At 48.5% G+C, this 20362-nt stretch overlaps 1 protein-coding gene and 1 long non-coding RNA gene across 11 annotated transcripts in view; one reads left to right on the top strand and one right to left on the bottom strand.

Moving 5' to 3' along the window:
- The window catches only part of ME3 (malic enzyme 3), a 438110-nt gene that overhangs the window by 368191 nt on the left and 49557 nt on the right, over positions 1 to 20362 (top strand). For all 9 annotated transcript variants that reach the window (XM_073808332.1, XM_073808333.1, XM_073808331.1 and 6 more), the window contains 2 exons: positions 3971 to 4046; positions 14502 to 14663. In XM_073808332.1, coding sequence (XP_073664433.1) covers positions 3971 to 4046; positions 14502 to 14663 — 238 coding nt within the window. The remainder of the gene's footprint in view (positions 1 to 3970; positions 4047 to 14501; positions 14664 to 20362) is intronic.
- The window catches only part of LOC101329254 (uncharacterized), a 40092-nt gene continuing 35156 nt past the window's right edge, over positions 15427 to 20362 (bottom strand). For both annotated transcript variants that reach the window (XR_004527852.2, XR_004527853.2), the window contains one exon: positions 15427 to 15789. This is a non-coding gene — a long non-coding RNA (uncharacterized lncRNA). The remainder of the gene's footprint in view (positions 15790 to 20362) is intronic.

Here is a 20362-nt window from a genome sequence, read left to right on the forward strand (position 1 = left end):
AGTGGTCAACAACAACAGAATAAATGTTCACCTTGCCCTGATGAAGCTTACAGACTAACGGGGGAAAGATATTAACCAAATAGCCACACAAATAACTGTAATAGGTTTGTGTATGTAGGTATGGGGTACTTTGAGAATATATAACAAGGAGCCCCAGCTTTGACTTGGAAGTCATCAGAAGAATAAGTAGAAATTAACTCAACATAGAGTAAAGAGAGGCAGGGGGTACCAGGCAGAGGGAACTATATGTGAACTTGCCCTAGAGTAAGAAAATCATGGCACATGGAGGAATGGAAAGAGGAAGGCCAGTGCAGCCGATGACTGGAGAATGAAATAAGGATGAAGAGGTTGACAAATGCCAGGCCACACTGGGCTTTGCCGGTAGACCATGCTAAGGACTTGGGTCTTCATTCCAAGAACCATGGAAAGACATGAAGGATATTTATCACAAGGGATAACACAGTAAGGTTTTGGAGTTCCCTGGTGGTCCAGTGGTTGCGACTCAGCACTTTCACTGCTGTAGCGCGGGTTCAATCCCTGGTCAGGGAACTAAGATCCCACAAGCCACGGCCAAAAAAAATCACACGGTAAGGCTTTGATTTCAAGAACATCACTCTTTCTACTGTGTAGAAAATAGATTAGATAGAGACAAGAGAGGATGTTACAAAGTTATTTTGGTGCTTTAAGGAAGAGCTATTGGGAGCCTGGATGAGGTAGGTGGTGTCGTGGATGAAATAAAGTGTATGAACCAGGAGCTAATTACAGAGGAGAAAGGAAGGACTTGGCAAGGGGTTGTATAAAAGGGGAGAGGACAGTGTCAAGGATGCTTCCAGGGGTCTGAGGTTGTTAAACTAGATGTATGGGGGTAATAGTCACTGAGAAAGGGAGCAAGAGAAAAGAATCAGGTCTGTCTTGGATTTTCGTTTTGTCTTGTCTTTGAGTCATAGTGATGCAAGTTTAGATCGTAAATTTGGTTCTGGACAGGTTACGTTTGAGGTGCCTTTGAGACACACAAGTGGAGATGTCAAGCAAGCAGTTAAATATAAGGATCTAGAACCATGGCTCTAAAGCCAGGTCACATTTGCTCCCCAGGAGACATTTACCAACGTCTGGAGACATTTTTGGTTGTCACAACAGGGCGTGGGGTGCAACCGGCATCTAGTGGGTAGGGACCAGGATGCTGCCAGACATTCTGCAGCACCCAGGACATCCTCACCCCCTTGCAGCAAAGGGTTATCCAACCCAAAATGTCAACAGTGCCCCAGGTGAGAATCTCTGGTCTACAGATATTTGAGAGTCACTGGCCAAAAGCCTTGGGCACCGATGAGATTATATAGAGAAAGAATAAGAGTAAGGAGGAGAATGGGGTAGTGCAAGTTTTTGAGGAACTTCAACACCTGATAGGGGGATGAGCCAGCAGAAGGGACTAAGAAGAAACGGCCTGAGAGGCAGAAGAAGACTCACAGAGAGTGGAGTCGCATGGGCTTCCCTGGTGGCGCAGTGGTTGAGGGTCCGCCTGCCGATGCAGGGGACACGGGTTCATGCCCCGGTCTGGGAAGATCCCATATGCCGTGGAGCGGCTGGGCCTGTGGGGCATGGCCGCTGGGCCTGCGCGTCCGGAGCCTGTGCTCCGCAGGGAGAGAGGCCACAGCAATGAGAGGCCCGCGTACCGCAAAAAAACCCAAAAAAAACAAACAAAAAAAGAGAGTGGAGTCGCAGAAGCCAGAGGTTGGGTGGGGAGTGGTTTAAAGTGTCAGATGCTGCTGAGAAGCCAAAGGACATGGGGACTAGAAAGCTGCTGCCAATTAGGGACATGGACGTCATCGGTGGCCTTGGCAAGAGCAGTGTTGGCAGCATGATATTAAGAAAGACATGTTTCAGGGGAAGATGAAAAAATGGAGGTGGCCAGTGTAGACAATACTCTCAAGAAATTTGGCTATGGAAGGAAGGAGAGAGAGAGAACAGTCTCGACAAGGAGCGTGAAAGTCAAGAGTAGTTTGGGCTTTGGTGGTATTTTTCTTGTTTTGTTTATACTTTTTATCATGGAAAATGTCTGACATGTATAAAGTAAGCAGACTATTATAATGGACCTCTCTGTACCCTACATTCTGTGAACTCTAGATTGTTTTGTTCCTCAGAAGAGTAAGTTTTGTTCTAGGAAGGACTTAACTTGGCCAGACTCAAATTCCAAACTCTGTCCCTACGGGTCTGCAGCAATGGAAATCTCTGCTGGGTTCTTTCAGCATTCAGCTGCAGCTTTTTTTTTCTTTCTTTTTTTTTTTGCCAGGCCCTTGGGTATGCATACCTGAGTGGTCAGCCAGTGATTTGGGCAGGTTTTACACACAGACTTGGAAGTTCATCCTCTCTGCATCTCCTTCCCTTCCAGAACTTTCCCCTTCACTTCCTGACTGCTCTTCCAGCTCCAGCTCACTTCTCTGACACCTCAAGCTAGTAAGACTTTGGCTTTCTGCTGCCCCAAGTTGCTTGCAGATTAGACCGCTCCCAGGAAAAAGCTGCAAATTTGCAGATCTCAAAGGATCTAATTCCTCCTTTCGAAGGTAGATTCCCGTCCAGTGTCTGCCTGTTTTTGGCCAACTTCCATTGCCTTAATTTAAAATAATTTTGTAACGTAACAATAACAATAAATTGTTTAACGGTTAACCATCTCATCATTGTTATCTGCAGAAATGTTATTCTGTCCAAGTGACTCTGTCACTACCAGAAGCCGGAAGCTTTTAAGATGATGGACTTGGGCATATTTTAGAGCTAATGGAAAATCTAGTAGAGTGAGAGGTTGAGAGAGACAGAGAGCGGGAGGAGGGATAATCAACGGTGTGAGGCTCTGTAATTTTCACTGGAACAAGAGGAATGAAGAGGTTGGCTGTGGATGCAGAAGTTTGTAGATTCACTGGTGGGAAACTGACAGAGATGCTTCCTGTGATATCAGAGACAAGGTCACTAGGGCAGTGCGGGGGGAAGGGTGAGGCAGTTGGAGGTTTGAGAACAGAGGATTTTGAAACAGTCTTTGCAAAGAGTGAATTTTGACCAGAGAAACTCTGGGCACAGAGGCTGGTCAGTACTGAGAGTCTATGTGGGCTGACAGGGATGAGTGGATGGGGGCACTGATCAGTCTGCCCTGTAGTAGGATTGTTTCCATCTGCCTTCGGCTGCCTGGGTGGAGATGCACAGGGAGCAGAAAGTGGGTTTCCTCAAGGGGTGAGAGTTTTACAAGCCTGGTGAGACCAAAGAGCGGGGCCATGGGTGTTTACAGTATTGACGAGGGCATGACTTAAGTAATGGGTCACAAAATTCAGTAACTGTTCATAACTGTTAACTGCTAATAAACTGTTGAGTAAGATATGTCTCATCCTCCTGCCCTTACAAATATACCTTCATGATGGTCTGGAAGGCCAAGTTTGAATTTAGAATTCTCAGACTCTACAACTGGCTCAAGGCTGGCAGTGCCCCCCTCTTCCTATTCCCAGCTCCATCCCCCACTGCAAGAGGCCATGTGTATGAGTGTCTGGACATCACAACCCACACGTCCAAGTACCAGTCATAGCCCCAGGCTTAGGGATCCACCCACTGCAGTGTAGTCTGTACTTGGAAGGAGGGACCCAGAGAAAAGGCTCACAGAGTCCCTAAAAGCAGCCTTGAGACCACTCAATCAGAGAATTCTGGGGTCCTGTGTGCCTGATCTAGAGAGGGGAAGGAAGGTACGGGCTCTGTGAACACAGGCTCCGGGTGGGTACATCCCTCGGCCCCATGGACCTCCTTGCCCTCTGGAGGGGAAGAGTTGGAGGAAAACCAGAGCAGGGCTCTCTAACATTGCTGGGGCTTTGGGCAGGGACCCCTTTTGCCCAGGTCTATGGCTAAAATTAACTGATGCAATGATACACAGTACTTGTAGTCTTTGCTCTGTTCCTAGTCTGACTGGTTTCTCTGTGTGTATGTGTTTTTCTTTTCCCAGTGGGCTGTTTATCACCATTCATGACAAGGGCCATCTTGCAACAATGCTGAACTCTTGGCCAGAAGATAATATTAAGGTATGGCCCTGTTTTCTTTGATATTGCTCTATTGTTGCTCCTTTCAGCCTGGACTAGAGTCATTCTCAGCTATGAAATGGGCCATTACAACACTGAAGGCAAGACACTGCATCCCTTCCCCAGGCCCAGACCATAGACCAGTTACAGCCGAGCACAAATGCACCACGGAGTAAAGGCTTGTATTAACCAGGCATCCGTGTGAAAATGTCTAGTAGTAGTAGTAGTAGTAGTAGTGCATGTATTGAGTACCTGCTGAATACACACACTGCCAGTTTCCATGGTGGATTCAGGGAAAAATCCAACATAGACCCTCTTCTCAAGTGGCTGACTTTTCATGAGGAAAATAAGACAGAGACACAAAAGATTAACAGGTGGAAACTGATCAGAGATAAACAAGGCACACTGAAGAGCTGGGGGTGTTCAAGGAGGCCGAGATTACTTTTAGCCTGAAGGGGATCTGGGAAGACTTAGTGGAAGAGGTGACATTGGAGCAAGGCCTTGAGTTGAGGGGTAGAGTTTGGATGGTCTGGCGTTGGAGGGACTAAGATAGAGGGCAGGGACATTCTGCACCAAGAGAAAAGGTTTATGATGAGCGATGTCTTCACACCTGGCCGTACGCTGCAGTGTACGTGTTGGGCGGGGGGGAAGGGACGCATATGCAGAGTGGCAGAAATGAACCTGGCACTGTTTCCTGGAGCATCAATTTTACTTGAAACATTTAAGGAAATTTTTTATATGTAACAAACAGGATATAATATAGAATGCAAAATTGGTGAAGCTTTGTAGAAACGTGTTAGCCTCTGGCTGTGTCCCCAGATCTCCTCCTGTCATGGGGACTTCTATGGAAGAGTTTCAGGGACTCTGGATTCTAAGATCATTGTCACTTCTGCAAACAAACGGGTGAAGCAAAATTACAGAACATCTTCTGGCTGCTTGGTGAGGGCATTTCTGGCACTCGAGCGGGGGAGTGGTTGGACCTGACCAAGCCCAGTCTATGTACCTCTCGGGGCAATGCTGGAAGGCTGAGATTGTTTGCTCTCAGGCCCTCCCTCCCTCCGTCCCTGCCAGTTCCCTGGGCCACCTCTATCCACCAGGCATTGAGTACAACTTCTCTCTACCAACCTCTCCTTGTGTCCCACCCGCTTCTGTCCCTCTCGGGGGTGTGGCGACATTCAGAACCAGAGCCAGTAGGGCAAGACCTTGGCTCTCGGCAGCCAGGCCTGAGCCACAGCTGAGGCCCTTGGACTCCAGTCCTGGCCTCAGTGAAGAGCTCAATTCGTACATCTCTGTCTGGGTGTGATGTGCCCTGTGCTCTTCTTTCCTGCCTATCTGCTTAGACTCTGGTTACATGCAAGCCTTGGCCCTGCAAGTTTTGGTCCCAGTCCCAGAAGAAGCAAGTTTCCAAGGTGTGTCTAGGATGAATCTATAATAAAATCTTGAGCACATTACGGGAAACCAGCTCACTCGATGGGAAGTTAACTCCAGCCTTCCCATGCTCTGAGGTCCTACAGACTAATCTTTCCTCCTTCCTGGACGGTTCAGCCGTGGTGAAACTTGTCCGCAGTAGGCACTCAGTAGATGCTTGCTGAGTTGAATGAACCCAGTAGGTGGACACAATGAACATCTTCCAGGTTATCAGGCCCTGTGCCAGGAGCAGGGAGATGGGGTCTGCACTAACATCTATGGTGCCTCTGTGCAAGCTATGAGGAATTAAAAAATAAGATGAAAAGACACCCCCTTTTAACCAGTAAGAGAAAAGCACTGCTTCCTCCAGGCTGGCACAGGGCCTTGGTGAGGGGCTCATGGGCTGGATTTCAGGTCCCCATCACTCCTCTTGTCAGGGCGTAACTTTACAAAACTGCACCCAGGACTCTGCTTTGAGGAGTGTAGACCCCGACCCCACATTGCTTCACTCTGACTGGGAAATCAAGATACGAATTCAAAATAGAACCTTGGCTGCTAAGTATCCGTGGGCTTCAGCCAACATATTCTGAGAAGCTTCTAAGTTCTAAGTGTCTCCAGAGAGATGGAGATGCACCTGTTGTGATTTTAGAGAAAGGGAAATGAGGGCTTTGGGGTCACCCTGGGAGAGGTGGAACTCGGCAGGCCTCAAACAAGGAGAAGTAGCCAGAGCCTCCAGGAAAAGCATAAGTTTCATGAGTAGATATCTGGGCCAGTGCATCTAATTCAGTTGCATTCAACAGCCATTTAGTAACATCTGTTCTATAGGAGTTCTCTGGGGGGCTCAGGGATAAAGAAGGTGCACAGGCCCAACCTCAAGGAGCTTGCAGGATAGTTAGAGAGACCGACCTGGAAACAATTACAGTAGACTGTCTGTGCTGCTGAAGACAGGAGCCCGAGGATGAGGAGCAAACAGGGTGACTTGTTGGCCACTCACCCTGCAGTACCCCAGAGTGGACGGGTGAATGCCTGGGGCCACCTCTCCCCCTCCACCCTATACTCCTGTTTCACTTTGGAGGAGGCCAGAGGTCAGTCTCAGAAACTATGTAGAAGAGTCAGCTCTGGCTTTGCAACCAGGCAGACCTGAGTTCTGGTCTTGAATCTTCCATTTACCTGCTGTGTGTGCGGATAACCTCTCTGATCTCACAACAGGAAATTGTGAGGATTAACTATGATAAAGTCTGTACAACACTGAAGGGCACTTGAATGGACACTGTCATTGCTGGAGGTGGACGAGGCGGCTGTAGCACACACAGCAGTGCAGGGAAGAGGCTGCAGACGCCCAAGGGTGGCCGAGGAGGGGGTCCCCTTACCAGGGAACCACAGACCACAAAAGGGCAGCCAGTCAGTTTGGTCCCTAGAGATGTTTGATTTAAAGTGACTTTTGAAAAACAAATTCTTTCATTAGGGAAAGGCTTCCCTGAGCTAACTCCCTCCTAAATCCCTACAGCAGAGTCTGGCTTCACCCCAAATTTCAGAAACATGTAGCCTCGGTGTGAACTCTAGACCCAGTCCCTTTTCTATGATCTTCATAGACCCCAAGTTCATCTGACCCCAAAGTGCCTTAGTCAAAGGGGAATTAATGGGACATTTGGCCAAAAATTCTGAATGGAGATCTTCCAGGCACAGAACATTCTGGAACCCACCGTGTTTTATATCCTCTTCTCACAGTGGCTGGGGTCAAAGCAAAGCTGGCGGGAAAAATGTCTAAGGAGACCTGGACCCAAAAAAGGCCAAGAGTTTTTACTTCTGGATCTGTGTTGTGAACAGTATGTACTGGCATCCTGTTTAGATTCCTTCTGGCACATTGGCTGGTCTTATTAGCAATAAAGTCCATTTTTAAAAAATGAAACAAATTTTAGCAGTTGAAAAGGAATTCTTTGAAAAAACTCACCTTAATGATTTTAGTATTACTTTTTAATGTTATTATATTAATTTTATATGCTGTAGCTCAAGTGAGAGCAGCTGTCCCATTTAAAATTTGATCATCTTATCTGCAAATACAATTTTTAAAAACATTGAGAGTCATATAATTGGTAGAAGTATTTGTTGTTAAATTCCCTGGGTGTTTGTGGGGGGTGTTTTCTTAAATTGTCTTAGAGGGGACGTACTTTCTTTTATTCATCTTTGGATCAACAGAACCTATTTAGCATAGCGACTGATATACAAAAGATAATAAATAAAAGTTTGTTGAATAAAAAAATAAATAAGTGACTTTTGAAAAATTTGAATTTGTGGACAACATTTTAAAATTAAGAGACTTCATTTAAAAAAAAAAATTTTTTTAAACCCTGGATTTCTGACTTCTCTAGAAAAACCGGGAGCTCTGAATATGGGGCACATAGTTTGGCGTGTGTACAAGTCAAATAGGACTGATCAGGTTGCCCCTTGTCTATATCCTGCCCCATCACCGGCCTTTTTCAGGACGGTCCTTCTCTCTCACTCCAGGGCTGCCCTTTCAAAGGTTCAGCATGTTCTAAGCCACAGTTTTTCTTGTTTATTGGTGTGTTTTCTCCAGTTACCTTTAAAAGAGGAGATGAAGAACTCCTTCCCTAAGTAGGGAATCTCTGCTCATTAACCCTTTCATGGTACTCTGGTGCTAATGGAGACTCCCCTTCAGTATTTCACTTGATTTTCACACTGTGACCAGAGTGGGGTAAGGAGTGCTTCTGAAACCCCCCAGGTGGGTCTTGGAGAAGCGGTAGGGTAGGGGCGTGACTTTTCTCAGATGAGCAAGCTGGTGTTAAGCGGTACCCACAGTCGTCCACAAGTAACTGATGATGCCACCCAGGGCCCTGCTGCTGAGCCATCGCTTTCCCAGCTTCTGAATAGGGCAGGCAGACAGAGTTTTGCAAGGCACAGGTATCTCTGGACCTTGATGTTGTTGGCTGGAGGGGAGGGGTAGTTCAAAGAAGCTTCCGAAACAACTCAGAAGATAAAAGCTGAGTTTCTGTGGCTTCCCAGCCAGAAAGCGGAACTGCAGACTGAGATGTAATAGGAGTAGGCTGTGAGGGAAGTGAGGCCAAAGCTTAGTCTTGGGGACCATGCAGTTTTGTGGGCCCCTCTTGCTCAGGGAGGACGGGCCAGCCTGGCCCACACAGAGCTTTCCAGCATAAATCACAAAGGGGAGTGAGAACTGCTTTTCTGACTCTTTCCCACAGAGACCATTTCCCGGAGCCAGGAGGAATGGTCAGCTCAGAAAAGCCCTCCTCCCCAAGAGCTTTCCCAAGGTCCTAAATCTCTCCTTCATCCCAGTCCCAGCAGCTTTGGGAAGGAGTTGCTGGGAGGTGGCCGAGTACGGGAGCCAAAGGAGCATCCCCTGCCTCTGGGCACCAGCCACTTGGGCCTTTAAACTTGGACCAGACGTTAGTGCTAAGTGCCTGCCTGTCACGCACACGCCCACTATAGGTTAAACCCCAGTCGGGGTCGGCAGTTGGATTTCCTGGGAGACATTCTCTGAGATGGAGATTGGCATATCAGGCAGTGCTCTTGGGATCAACACCTCTAGGAGGAAAGGAAGCAGGACAGGGAAAAGGGAGAGAGGTTGGGCTACGTGGGAGCCATCGGAAGACCCAGCTGGGCGCGCTAGGAGGCTCATGAGCGGGGATGGTCCTTCAGAGTCATCCTGAGCTGGACCAAGGGATCTGGGCCTTGGTAGCCCTGCATCCATCATTCCTTGGTTGTGGGCTGCTGCCCTGGGAACGGGGTGTGACTTTGGTCAAGGTGGCTCTCTTCAGTTGAGGAAGGTCTCAGAATAGGCTCATAGCTGAGGGTACCACTGGGGGAATAACCCCTTCGTTCCTAAAAGGGGTATCTGGGCGGCACACCAGAGGCACACCTCACCAGCATTCTGCTAAGTGCTCCACACAGACTAACTCACTGACTTCTCCCAGTGACCCTCCAAGAGGCAGGGGTTGTTCTCATCCCCATTATATAGACAAAGAAGCTGAGAGGTTAGCTCAGCTTTGCTCATGAGGGATGGAACCAAGATTTGAGACCACGGACTGTGCATTATTTATGTTGTGGAGAGAGAAAAAAGGAGGAGGAAAGGGAAAGATAAGCGGGAAGGAAGGCACAGCAGGAGGAAGGGGAGGGCCTCACACACAGTGCTATGGGCAGCCCATGCCCAGAGCTCCAAGTCCAGGGAAACCAGAGCCAGAGCAAGCAAGGAGGCGTGATCCTCCGATCAGTCCTGGGTCAGCCCCATTGGGTCCACCCAGGCTGAGGGAGGTGGCAGTAAGTCAGAAGCTAGGCAGGCAGAGAAAGAATGGGCCGCACCATCCCTCAGTCGTCTGAATCTCCTCCTCGCCATCTGAAATACTACAGAGGGGTTATGAGTTGTAAAAGCCATCCTAACAAGGAAACTGTGAGCCAGTCCACTGGTAGCTATTGCTGGGCTCTAAAACCCCAGGGTGCTGCTCAAGTTTGCCCTCAGCCTTTTGACCCCGACTTCTCCAGTGACCCACAGCTCTAGCTCCACTGACGTCACGAAAAACAGGATGCAGCATCTTCTCTCTGAACTTGCTCATCTACTCCAGTTCTGAATTCAGTTCCATGGAGAAGAGCCTTTGCTCTCTGTGTTGGATCTATGACATTGTCCATCGGTTACTGAGTTCATATCACATTGCAGGCCCCAGGCTAAGCGCTGAAGAATCAAAGAGGACAAGACCCTTTACTTGCCCTTAAAGAGTTGCTATGAAAGACAAGGAAATATATATAACTATAATACAAGGAAGAAAGGGATAGGTGCTGTGGGAGAGGAAAATGCTATAGGAATGCAGAGTTGGGAGTGATAACTTCCAGAAGGGAAGCTTCATGGACGGAAGTACCTCTTGAATCGTTCCTTGAAACATGCAAGGAAGGTAGGGTTTGGATCAAGGAGGTATAGGGGTTGAGGTGTAAAATGGCGTGTAGTCAAGAAAACACACACTTTATAAAGATTAACAGCGTTTCAGTTTGGATGGAGTGGATAAAGGGGAAATTCAAAGAGCAGATTGGGCGTAGACCACGGAAGGCCTCAAATGTCAGTCGAGGATGTCTGAGCTTTACTTTGTAGGCATCAGGAGCCATCGGAGGTTTGGAAGCAAGAACGTGACAAATCTGGGTGCGCTTTGGAAAAATGCAATGGAGTAGGGAGAATCCAAGAATAGAAAGACCAATCAGGGAACCACTAAAGTGGTCAAGTGAGACGCAGATGGGCTGGTCTAAGGTTAGCAATAGGGATGAAGATCATGAAACAGGTGGGAAAAATGGAAGCAGGTCAAATCAGCAGAACTTGGTGACCAGTTGACTGTGGTTGACTGATGACAGAAGAAGTCAAAGTAGATTGGGCAGTTTTGAGCCTGGGAGATAGGAGGTAACAGAGTGAGGGAGGACAGCAGAAGTGGAAAGTTGAGAAGGAGAGAAAGGGAAAAGCAGATTCATTTGGGAAAGGACTTGGAGGATTGGAGAGGACTATTGGACATCCAAGTGGCAATCTGGCAGATGGTGAGCTGTAAGTGTTTGCTTAGAGGTGACAGTATTTGCCATTGGAATGAACGACAATGTCAAGGTTAGAATGCGGTTGAGTTTCTCATGGCCAGACTTTCTTAAAAGCTGCCAAGGTCTCCCCTTGGTTTCCTTTTCATTCACTCATTTAACAGATATAATTGTTGCATGGCCTTTCTATGGTGAAGCTGAACTAAAGCCAGACGAAACAATTAAAAATTCTACTATGTAATCTTTGCCCCCAATACTAACCATCAATATAATCATACAAGCAGTGACCATTTGCCAATCACTTACAAGGCACCAGGCGCCTGGTTAAAATGAGACACTTATTATTTCATTTCATCTTTACAACAAGCTGACGAGTTAGACATTATTATTATTCCCATTTTATGGAAAATTAAAACTCAGAAAAGTTATCTGATGACCCAAGATTACATATTGGTGGGTTATCAAGGAACCTAGATCCGAATACTGGTTATCAGACGCCAAAACCCCTGCCATTAACCTTTAGGCTATTTGGTGAGATTAAATGGACATTTTTTAAAATGTTAAATAAGACCCCAAATGCTGTCACCATCAGATTTTTAAATCGCACCTATGCAGGGCTTGGCAAGCAGTAGGTACTTAATAAATGTCTGCAGAAGGCAGGCAGGCAGACAGGAAGGTTGAGCAGGCCGGGTGCGTGGTAGATACAGCAAGCGCCAGGAGAAATCACATTGGGTTGTAACGGGCAGGATTTGCACTGCTGGAGAAAGAGCAGAAAGTGACAGGAATATAGAGGCTGAGAGGCTAGAGATTATTGGTGAATTCAGAGTGTGTCTGACGGGAGTGAGGCCAGTTCTGCTAGAGGGGGCAATTGTGTGCAGAGTTTCAGAAGGCATGTTGGGTTCCTGTCATGAAAGAGATAAGCCTTTTGGACTCTATTTTATGGACAGTTAGAAGTAACTAAAGGCCTTTGAGCCTGGTTGTGAAGCCGTTGCAATAATCCAGCCATTTAGCACTGCAGGATGGAGAGTGGATGACAGATGGAGGTGAGACATTCCCTCGGAGGAGTCAGGCGTGTAGTCAAGCACCTTTGGACATCCCCAGGCTGGGAGGGTGGCCCTGCAGAGCCCCGCTACCATCTTTTTTTTTGGCCATACTGCGAGGCAGGCGGGATCTTAGTTCCCCAGCCAGGAGTCGAACCCATGCCCCCTGCATTGGGAGCGTGGAGTCTTAACCTCCAAGGTGCCAGGGAAGTCCCCCCGCTACCATCTTGAAAGGCCCCAGAGTTATAAGGAGAACACCCTGGAGTCGTAGCTGATTTCCTCTGTTGAACTCCGTGTCACTCACTGCCCCTCAGCAGAGAGAAATCTAAGAGAATGGGAACCAGAATAGGGAGGCTTTGATTAGGAGAGATGATAGAGAAATGCTCAGAGTTTGGGCACTCAGGTGTAGCGTGAAGGCACAGGCTTCACTGGGGAAGCTGCCAGCAGGGGGTCAGAGGCTGCGGAGAGGGTGGCACCAAGGCGGGACAGGACTTTGCCAAGAGCACAGGTGCTTTTTCCCAGCCCAGCCGGGTTGTAGAAAGAGCCCTGAACCAGGTACCTGAAGCCTGATTAGAATCTCGACTTGCCACATACACAAGCAAGGTGCCCTTGGTAAGTCATCTGATATTTCTAAGATAACTGATGTGGAAACATCCAGCACAGTGCCTGGCGGTTGGCTGATACTTAACAAATATGTACAGAGCATGAAGGTCCAGGAGCTTCAGTTTGCTCACCTGTGAAACACAGATAACTATCCCAGACGGGCCTCCCTGCCAGGGCGGGGGAGGAGCAAGTGAGATGCAGGACGGAGACACTCGCCCTGGAGGCAGGAGACCAATCTAAGGGGGACAGCACGACCTTCATGGGGCCGCTGCGCTCTCCAGAGCCCCCTTTCCAGCAGTGGAGGTGTGGCTTTATGCGTCTCTACACCTGCTTCTACCGAAAGGCAGTACAGCCCTGTGTGCTCTCACCCTGGGAGAGAGAAGATTCCACAGAGCCTGTGGGTGCTGGACCATAAACCCTCCCCAGTAGGAGTGGGTCTTCGTCTCTTTATCGCCGGTGCCCAGCCCACCACTGTACCTGCGTGGAGTAAAGTGACCTCTGCGGTGCCCACAGCACCACGCTTGGGGCCAACCAGGACAGCCACAGCTCAGAGCTGGTCCTAAGTCCTGACCCGAAGCTGGTTCCAGTGGAGGGCTGGGTGGCCCCATAAACTCCACTCACTTAGAGATGGAGGGAACCAGTGCTGGAGAGCCAGTTGAGGTGACCTGTAAACAGCTTCACTGTCACCCTGGTGGGTTCTTCAGGGCGCCTTGCAGTCTGACTTTCCATTCTCTCCTTTCGTGGGACCTGAACCCACACACACAGCCTACATTCCCCCCACTTCTACCCTGAACCTTAATTTCCTTTTGCATCAAATACCTTTCTCCCCAGCTGTACCCCTAATGGATAATCTCCACCTGTCCAAGATGTGGCACGTGTGTCCCCTCACCTAAGAAAGGTTATCCTACAGGAAGTACCTCTCCCTTCTCTCAGTCTCTGCTGCCCTTGAGCTGTTCCGCTGCCCTCACACTTTCCCCCCAGAGTCAGTATAACTATACATGTTCCACCTCTCTTTTGCCCATTAGTCCTTTCGAGGGCTGGGTCCACGCATTCTTGTTTTTATAGATGAGCAAACTGAACCTCCTTCCCCCAGGATTTGGCACACTGTCTTTTGCAAAGCAGGTGTTTCATAAAGATGTATTAAATGAATGAATGAGGGAATGAATAGCCATCATTATCATATGATTATTTCTGTCATCACTATCAGCTCCATCAGCATCTGTTAATTCACAGTAGGTAAGCCTGGAACTAGTACTATGTCTAGTACCTACTATGCCTTCGGTGATTTTTTGCCAAAACACAAAGACAATCCCAGTACAGCTTGAGAACCCTCCTGGTTTCCCGTGGAATAGTGACCCTAGCAGACGTCACGAGGAGCTCTGCTTTTTGCAGATTGGATTTATTATACCCCGGAACAGGGCGGAGAGCACATATATGGGTCTCTAAACCCTGGGGCTGTAGTAGCAGCATCAACACTTGTTTTATTATCTCCTTTCATTCTGCCTTCCCTCCCTGTCCCAGCCCCAGAGCTCCAGCTGAGAGAGTCTGCTTAATTTCTTTGAGGGAGAATGACTCGGTGTGGGTTCCCTCCAGCTGTTCCTGCAGGAACAGAACCTCGGAATGCAGGCCGGTGTCTTTCCATCATCTCACCTCGGCGGGGTTTCTCTCCAGCCCTGCCAGAAAGGGGAGGGGATGGGGGAAGGGCCCGCCACCTGCAGTTGAAAGCGTCCTTTGGCCTTGTCCCAGACAAGCTGTTTCATCCCGCAGCAGAGGCGGTGGGCGTCCAGTCGACAGGCCTGACGTGCTGTACAAACGAGCACTTTGTCACAGGAGGTGCTGTCCCTGATTGACGGCGTCCTGCTTTGTCTTTCAGGCTGTGGTGGTGACTGATGGGGAGCGCATCCTGGGCCTGGGAGACCTGGGCTGCTACGGCATGGGCATCCCCGTGGGCAAGCTGGCCCTGTACACGGCGTGCGGAGGCGTCAACCCGCAGCAGTGCCTCCCTGTCCTGCTGGATGTGGGCACCAACAACGAGGTAACGCGCTGCCTGGGCCGGGAGCCAGAGGGTGGCAGCTGGGATGGCGTGGGGAGCACCTCTGTGTGGTGGTTCTGTTTACAAAGCACCAGGCCATTTCATTCTGGGGTCCCCGCTGCCAGGACACCTCCCCTACATGGCTGTGATGCCAGGACCTCTCTCCTCCCTGGTTGCCCATCCCACTCTCCCAGTCCCATCCTCTCCCCCCAGCCACTGCTGGGTCTTCTTGCTCCCCTACCTCCTGCCAAGGTACCCCCCCGGGCGGGCTTTCTGTGCTTCCTTGTCCCGTGTCCCTAGGCAGCTTCCATTGCCCTCATGGCCTCTCTCTGATCCATTAGTGAAGAAAGCCGCTGAGGCGAGAGTGGCTGCTGGGCTGTTTTTTCAGCATTTTAGAGGCCAGCTACCCCTGTAAAAGATTAAAACTCAAAGCACCAGGACCAAGGGCTGAAATGTCTGGATCAGGCAGATGAGCAATCCTGCAAACCCAGGGAGAGAAACTGACCCGAGCTGTGGCTGAGAGCCACCTGCAGGCTTCCAGGAGGTTTAGGATTTAAGGAGCTCAAACCCCAGCCAAGAGTTTGCTCTGGGTACCACCACTCTGGGTCACGGTGTTTGTGCATGTCTGCAGTTCTCAGCTCTGTGTCTCTGTATCATGAACATAAAAGAATTTCTTCTTGGTGATATTTATCTCTGGGTTTAAAATCAGTGCATGTCCATCTGAGAAAAACGTTTTCTCATGTTCATTGAAAAAACTCCAGAGAAGTATTAAAAATAAAATATTAGTCACAGAGCCAGTAATAATCATTGTTTACAATTTGGGATATTTCTTTCCAGCCTTATCCCTCTGAAACGTTTATTAAAAACAAAATTAAGATTATGTTGCATATACAGTTTTGTATCCTGCTTTTTTAGGTGTAATGTATGTCATGGGTTTTCTCCCAGATCACTAGCCATTATTCCACAAGGTCATTTTCATAGCTGCCTGGCGTATCACAATTCACGTAAGAAACCCTCCACTCTTGGACATTTAGGTTGTTTCTAGTCTTCTTGCAAATATAATTGTGCTGTGATACCCGTTTTTGCAGATCAGTCTTTCCATCTCTGGTGATTTCCCAAGGATAAATTCCTAGAAAAGGAAATATTGAAGCAAAGGGAATGGTCATTTTTTAGATTCTCGATTCATAGTGTCAAAAAGCTTATACTTATTTGCATTCTGAGTTGATCTTTCTCTAGAAAACTTGTGTGACTCTGCATGGCCTCCTTCCTCCCTGGATGCCACATGACATCCTCATTTCTAAACAAGAACAAGCACTGTAGCCTCTAATGAGAAGTGATGCTTATTCAGGCTTCATCCACAGATACGGTCAAATGAAGGAGCAGCAGACAGACCTGGCTTCAGAGCTGAGAACTCACGGGGGTGGGAGAGGGAGGAGGGAGGACAAGAAGAGCACGCGAAGTGCTGGCCCGGCAAGCAGGGACCCTGGTCCCGGTACCCCTGACAGCCGGGTGAGTCCCTGTACCTGTCTAGATACCATCCCCTTCTGGTACAATTAGGGCCTGGACCAGAAAGTTACTAGGTATTCTCCCACCGCTAAATCTCTTCTCTATATGCCTCCCCACCAGACGAGGAGAAGGGAGGCTGCGTGGTGGTACAGCCTTATAGCTGCTCATTAAGACCCATCTTCAAGGTCTGCTCTGCACTGTGGTTCCCCTCCCCAGCCACACGCCTGGGTTTTGCTGAAATTGTCCCTCAGCCACAAAGGCCATGTGTGGAACCGCACAAACGTGGATGAGTATAGCAAACTTCGTGTTAGTTATTATTCCCATCCATCACCTCCTGCCATGTTCCAACTGGATTTGTTTGAGACCATCTCTCTCTCTCTCTCTCTCTCTCTCTCTCTCTCTCTCTCTCTTTCTCTCTCTCTCTCCAAAAAGCTGGCTCTAGGCAAGAAGTGGAACGGCTTGAGACTGATTCTTAGGCCATTGCATCCCTTGGGAGGGAGTTGGTTGCCTCTAGCAGATGCCTTAGCTCCTTTGTCACTGAAGGTCCAGCACTCAGCAATGATGAGCTAAAGTTTAGAGTTAGTGCCAACTTGTAGCAAACCCACCAGAAAAGATGGTGAGAAACTCTGAGTAATCAGGGCCAGGCCCTTTTCACAGACCACCCTGTTTCAGCCTGACAATAACCCTGTGAGTGGAGCTCAGTTATTACCCTCTTTTTACAGCTGAGGAAACTGAGGCCCAGAGAGATTAATTGGCCCAAGAAGATCTGCTGGAAGTGGCAGGAGTGGGTCCTAATCCACATGAGCGCTCCTCTCCCCACACCATACCACACTGCCTGCCCGGGTTTTTGTTGCTTTATGAGTAAAGATTATGTCTTGACTTTTAGAATTTTTATTACTAAAGTAACTTTAAAACATTATTCGACATTTTAAAAGGAGAAGGAAATGGCATTTCTCCCACTATGCTACATTTGTGCTCCTGTCCGCTGTTTCTCTGTGCGTGTACATAGACGTAGATACAGTATTACCTAATTAATCATGCTGTGCCCCTAATTTTGTCCTGATTTCTTCAATGAAGATTATTTTGTGAGCACTTTCTCTTTACTTATTTTTTTAAAGTTTATGAAGTGTTTAGTAGGTGTCAGGCATTCTGCTAGGCTGAGGGAGATAAATGAGAGCCAGGCGTGGGTGGAATCTTTTAGTTGTCAGTGTTTCAACACTGTCACCTAATTGATCATCTTAATGGCTCATGTGTTACGTCTCCTCAAAGTGTCTGCTTCTCCCCCCTGGGGCTTTCGGCCTCTGCCTCAGCTCTCCCTCCTGGGTGTGGAAGGGAGAGAGTTTTGGAAGGACCAGAGGATTCCCCAGCTGAGGGGACAGGGCACAGCCTGACCTGCCATGCAACACCACAGACGAGAGAGAAAGCAGTGTTCTCCATGTCCAGTAAGACCTATGCCAGCACCTGCAATGGCCAGGCATAGTTCTGGGCACTTGTATATTTCAATCTCTCTTTTTTTTTTTTAATATTATTATTATTTTTTTTTTTTGGCTGCGTCAGGTCTTAGTTGGGGCACGCAGGATCTTCGTTCAGGCATGCGGGATCTTTATTGTTGAGGTGCATGGGCTCTTTGTTGCAGCACTCGGGCTTCTCTCCAGTTGTGGCTTGCATGTTTTCTCTCTCTAGTTGTGGCACGTGGGCTTAGTTGCCGCGTGGCATGTGGGATCTTAGTTCCCCGACCAGGGATCATACCCTCCTCCCCTGCATTGGAAGATGGATTCTTTACCACTGGACCACTGGGGAAGTCCGTCAATCTCATTTCGTTCTCACACCAACTGTATGAGATATTGTTCTCCCCTTTTTACAGATGAGGGAACTGAGATTGACACACGTTAACTACTTACTTCAGGTCACACAGCTCTAAGTGTTGGAGCTGGGACTTGAACCCTGGTCTCTCTGGCACCAGAGTGGCCTTGTCTACTGTGGCACACTGCTCCAAGATGTCAAGTATTTGTGTCACAGACTGGGTAATGAAGACTGAGAAAGTAGGTGTTTCACACAGTCTGTGTTCCATGGACACTCAGGATCAAACTAGGGCACACCGATGCCATTTTCACAGCCCTCCCCCGCAAAGAAAGGTGAACTCCCGCCAGACCTTCTTCAAGAAAGTTACAAAGAGGCCAACATTGGGAAGACGGAAGACAATGATTTCTGTCTTTTCAAATGCATTGACTATGTGATCTTCCACACTAGAGTTCTTTTTAAAAAATGATCAGTTTGCAAGATTTTTCCCCTAGAAGTCTGGGGGCACATCTCTCACCCAGAGCAAGACACAGCAACAGGAGAGGGAGGCTCTGCCTTGCAGCTTCCGTCTTATGTGGCAGTGCAGGGAGGGTTGCTGCCGTGAAGGCTTTAGTTTCAGAACAACTAGACCATCTGTGTGTATGTCTCTATAAAAAACTTCTGAGGCAAAAGGAGCTTTAATCAGAGTCAAAGAAAACACCCCTCCAGGTTTCCTGTTGAAGGAAAACATCTGCTATCTACAGCCCTGAAACTCTGAGTCACTTTTACCTGCCGACACCAAGGAGGTTTGGAAAAATAAATATGTGAGACGTGATCCCAGGAAGGAGGGACATCCCGTGATGAAGTTCCAAAGGACCAGGGGGAGGGAGCCCCGCCCAGTTAGACAGGGCACCTGCTCCGGCCCTCCCTCCCTTGTGTCTGTGTGTGGATTGATTTGTACATCTTGTTTCATATACACACAGCAGAGTCACAGACTGTTCACATTAGATGTCATACTTACTAGATATTATATGTAAATACTTCTCACTCAACCCCCTCGTTTCACATGGGAAAAGGGGCCCCAGGGCAGAAATGGCTTCTGCCAGGTTTGAGTCCAAGCCCAGTGCTTGGCCCACTCTGTGCTAAAGGTCCTGTGGGACAACCCAGGGCTTGGCTTCTCCTGCGGAAGTCTTGAGCCTCAATGGATTTTCCTCTCAAAGAGGTGATGTGAAAGTCTCTGTGGAAATGACTAAAGAGGGGGATGGAGGGGACAGATCATCAACAGAGCCTGGGAGACTGTGCCTTGGGTGTTACTGGTTGCTGAGGCAGCGTGGGATCGCCCACAGAGCTGGGTATGGAAGGGTTCCTTCCACCTGGCAAGATTGTCTTTATCGCAGCTCATAAATAGTCAGCATTCACCCGTGTTGCTGTCGGGCACAGGCTCTCTGTGCACATGTGACCAGTGAAGGGGCCCTTCCTAGGGTCTTTGTAGCTTACCCTTGGGCTTAACTGAGCTTCCAGAGAAATACATGGTGGGCATAACTGTCACCCAGAGGGGGAAAGTGCACCATGTCCACACCGTGAACCCAATCCCATTACCTCCCCAGACCCCCAGATGCTCTCTGAGTAACATCGTCATGTGCCCGTTGCTCTGCAAGATAAATATTTTTCCAGACCAAGAGGTTCGTCTCTCTTCCAGCTTAAACCCAGTGCTCAATGATATGGCAAGTGAAGACGAGCCAGCCATTTTGCTTTCCATGACGTTTAGTCTGCAAGATTTTTCACCTTCGAAAGAGCCAGGCACACAGCCATGGAGGGTCTGTTCAACTCCCACAGCAGAGGAGGAAGCTCTGGTTCATTTGCTCTGGATAGAGCCTTAACCTGAAGGCTTACATAGTGCCAACGGGAGCTTGGCAACTACCTAGCAGAGGGGAAGCAGCAGGCTCAGAGGGGAGGAAGCTGATCCCACCTGGGAAGACCCCTGCTCTAGAAGCTGCTTCCACCAAATTCGTTTTGTGACCTTAGGCAGTTCATTTAACCTTTCTGGGTCCCCAACACTCATCTGGAGGAAGCCGAACCAAGTGATTTCTAAGACGTCCCTAGTTCTTAATTCAGCATCTCCTTAGCCCAGTCCTAGAATAAACGCAACTCACATCAGTAAACACTTTTTAATGGCCTGCGATGTGCCGGCACTGTAAACATCACTAGGGAGATGCACATGACTAAGGACCCTTTCCTCAAAGAGCTTGCATGATGCAATAGAGATCATTACTATCCCTACTGGACAGAGAAGTAAAATGAAGCAGGGACAAGTGCCCAAAGTCGCAGAGCTAGTTAAGTGGCAGAGCCTGAATTCAAACCCAGGTGTGTCCGGTTCCAAAGCCCAGAGCCCCTTCTGATTCTAAAACCACACTGTC

Source organism: Tursiops truncatus, chromosome 8 (assembly GCF_011762595.2).
Source record: "Tursiops truncatus isolate mTurTru1 chromosome 8, mTurTru1.mat.Y, whole genome shotgun sequence".
Taxonomy (NCBI): domain Eukaryota; kingdom Metazoa; phylum Chordata; class Mammalia; order Artiodactyla; family Delphinidae; genus Tursiops; species Tursiops truncatus.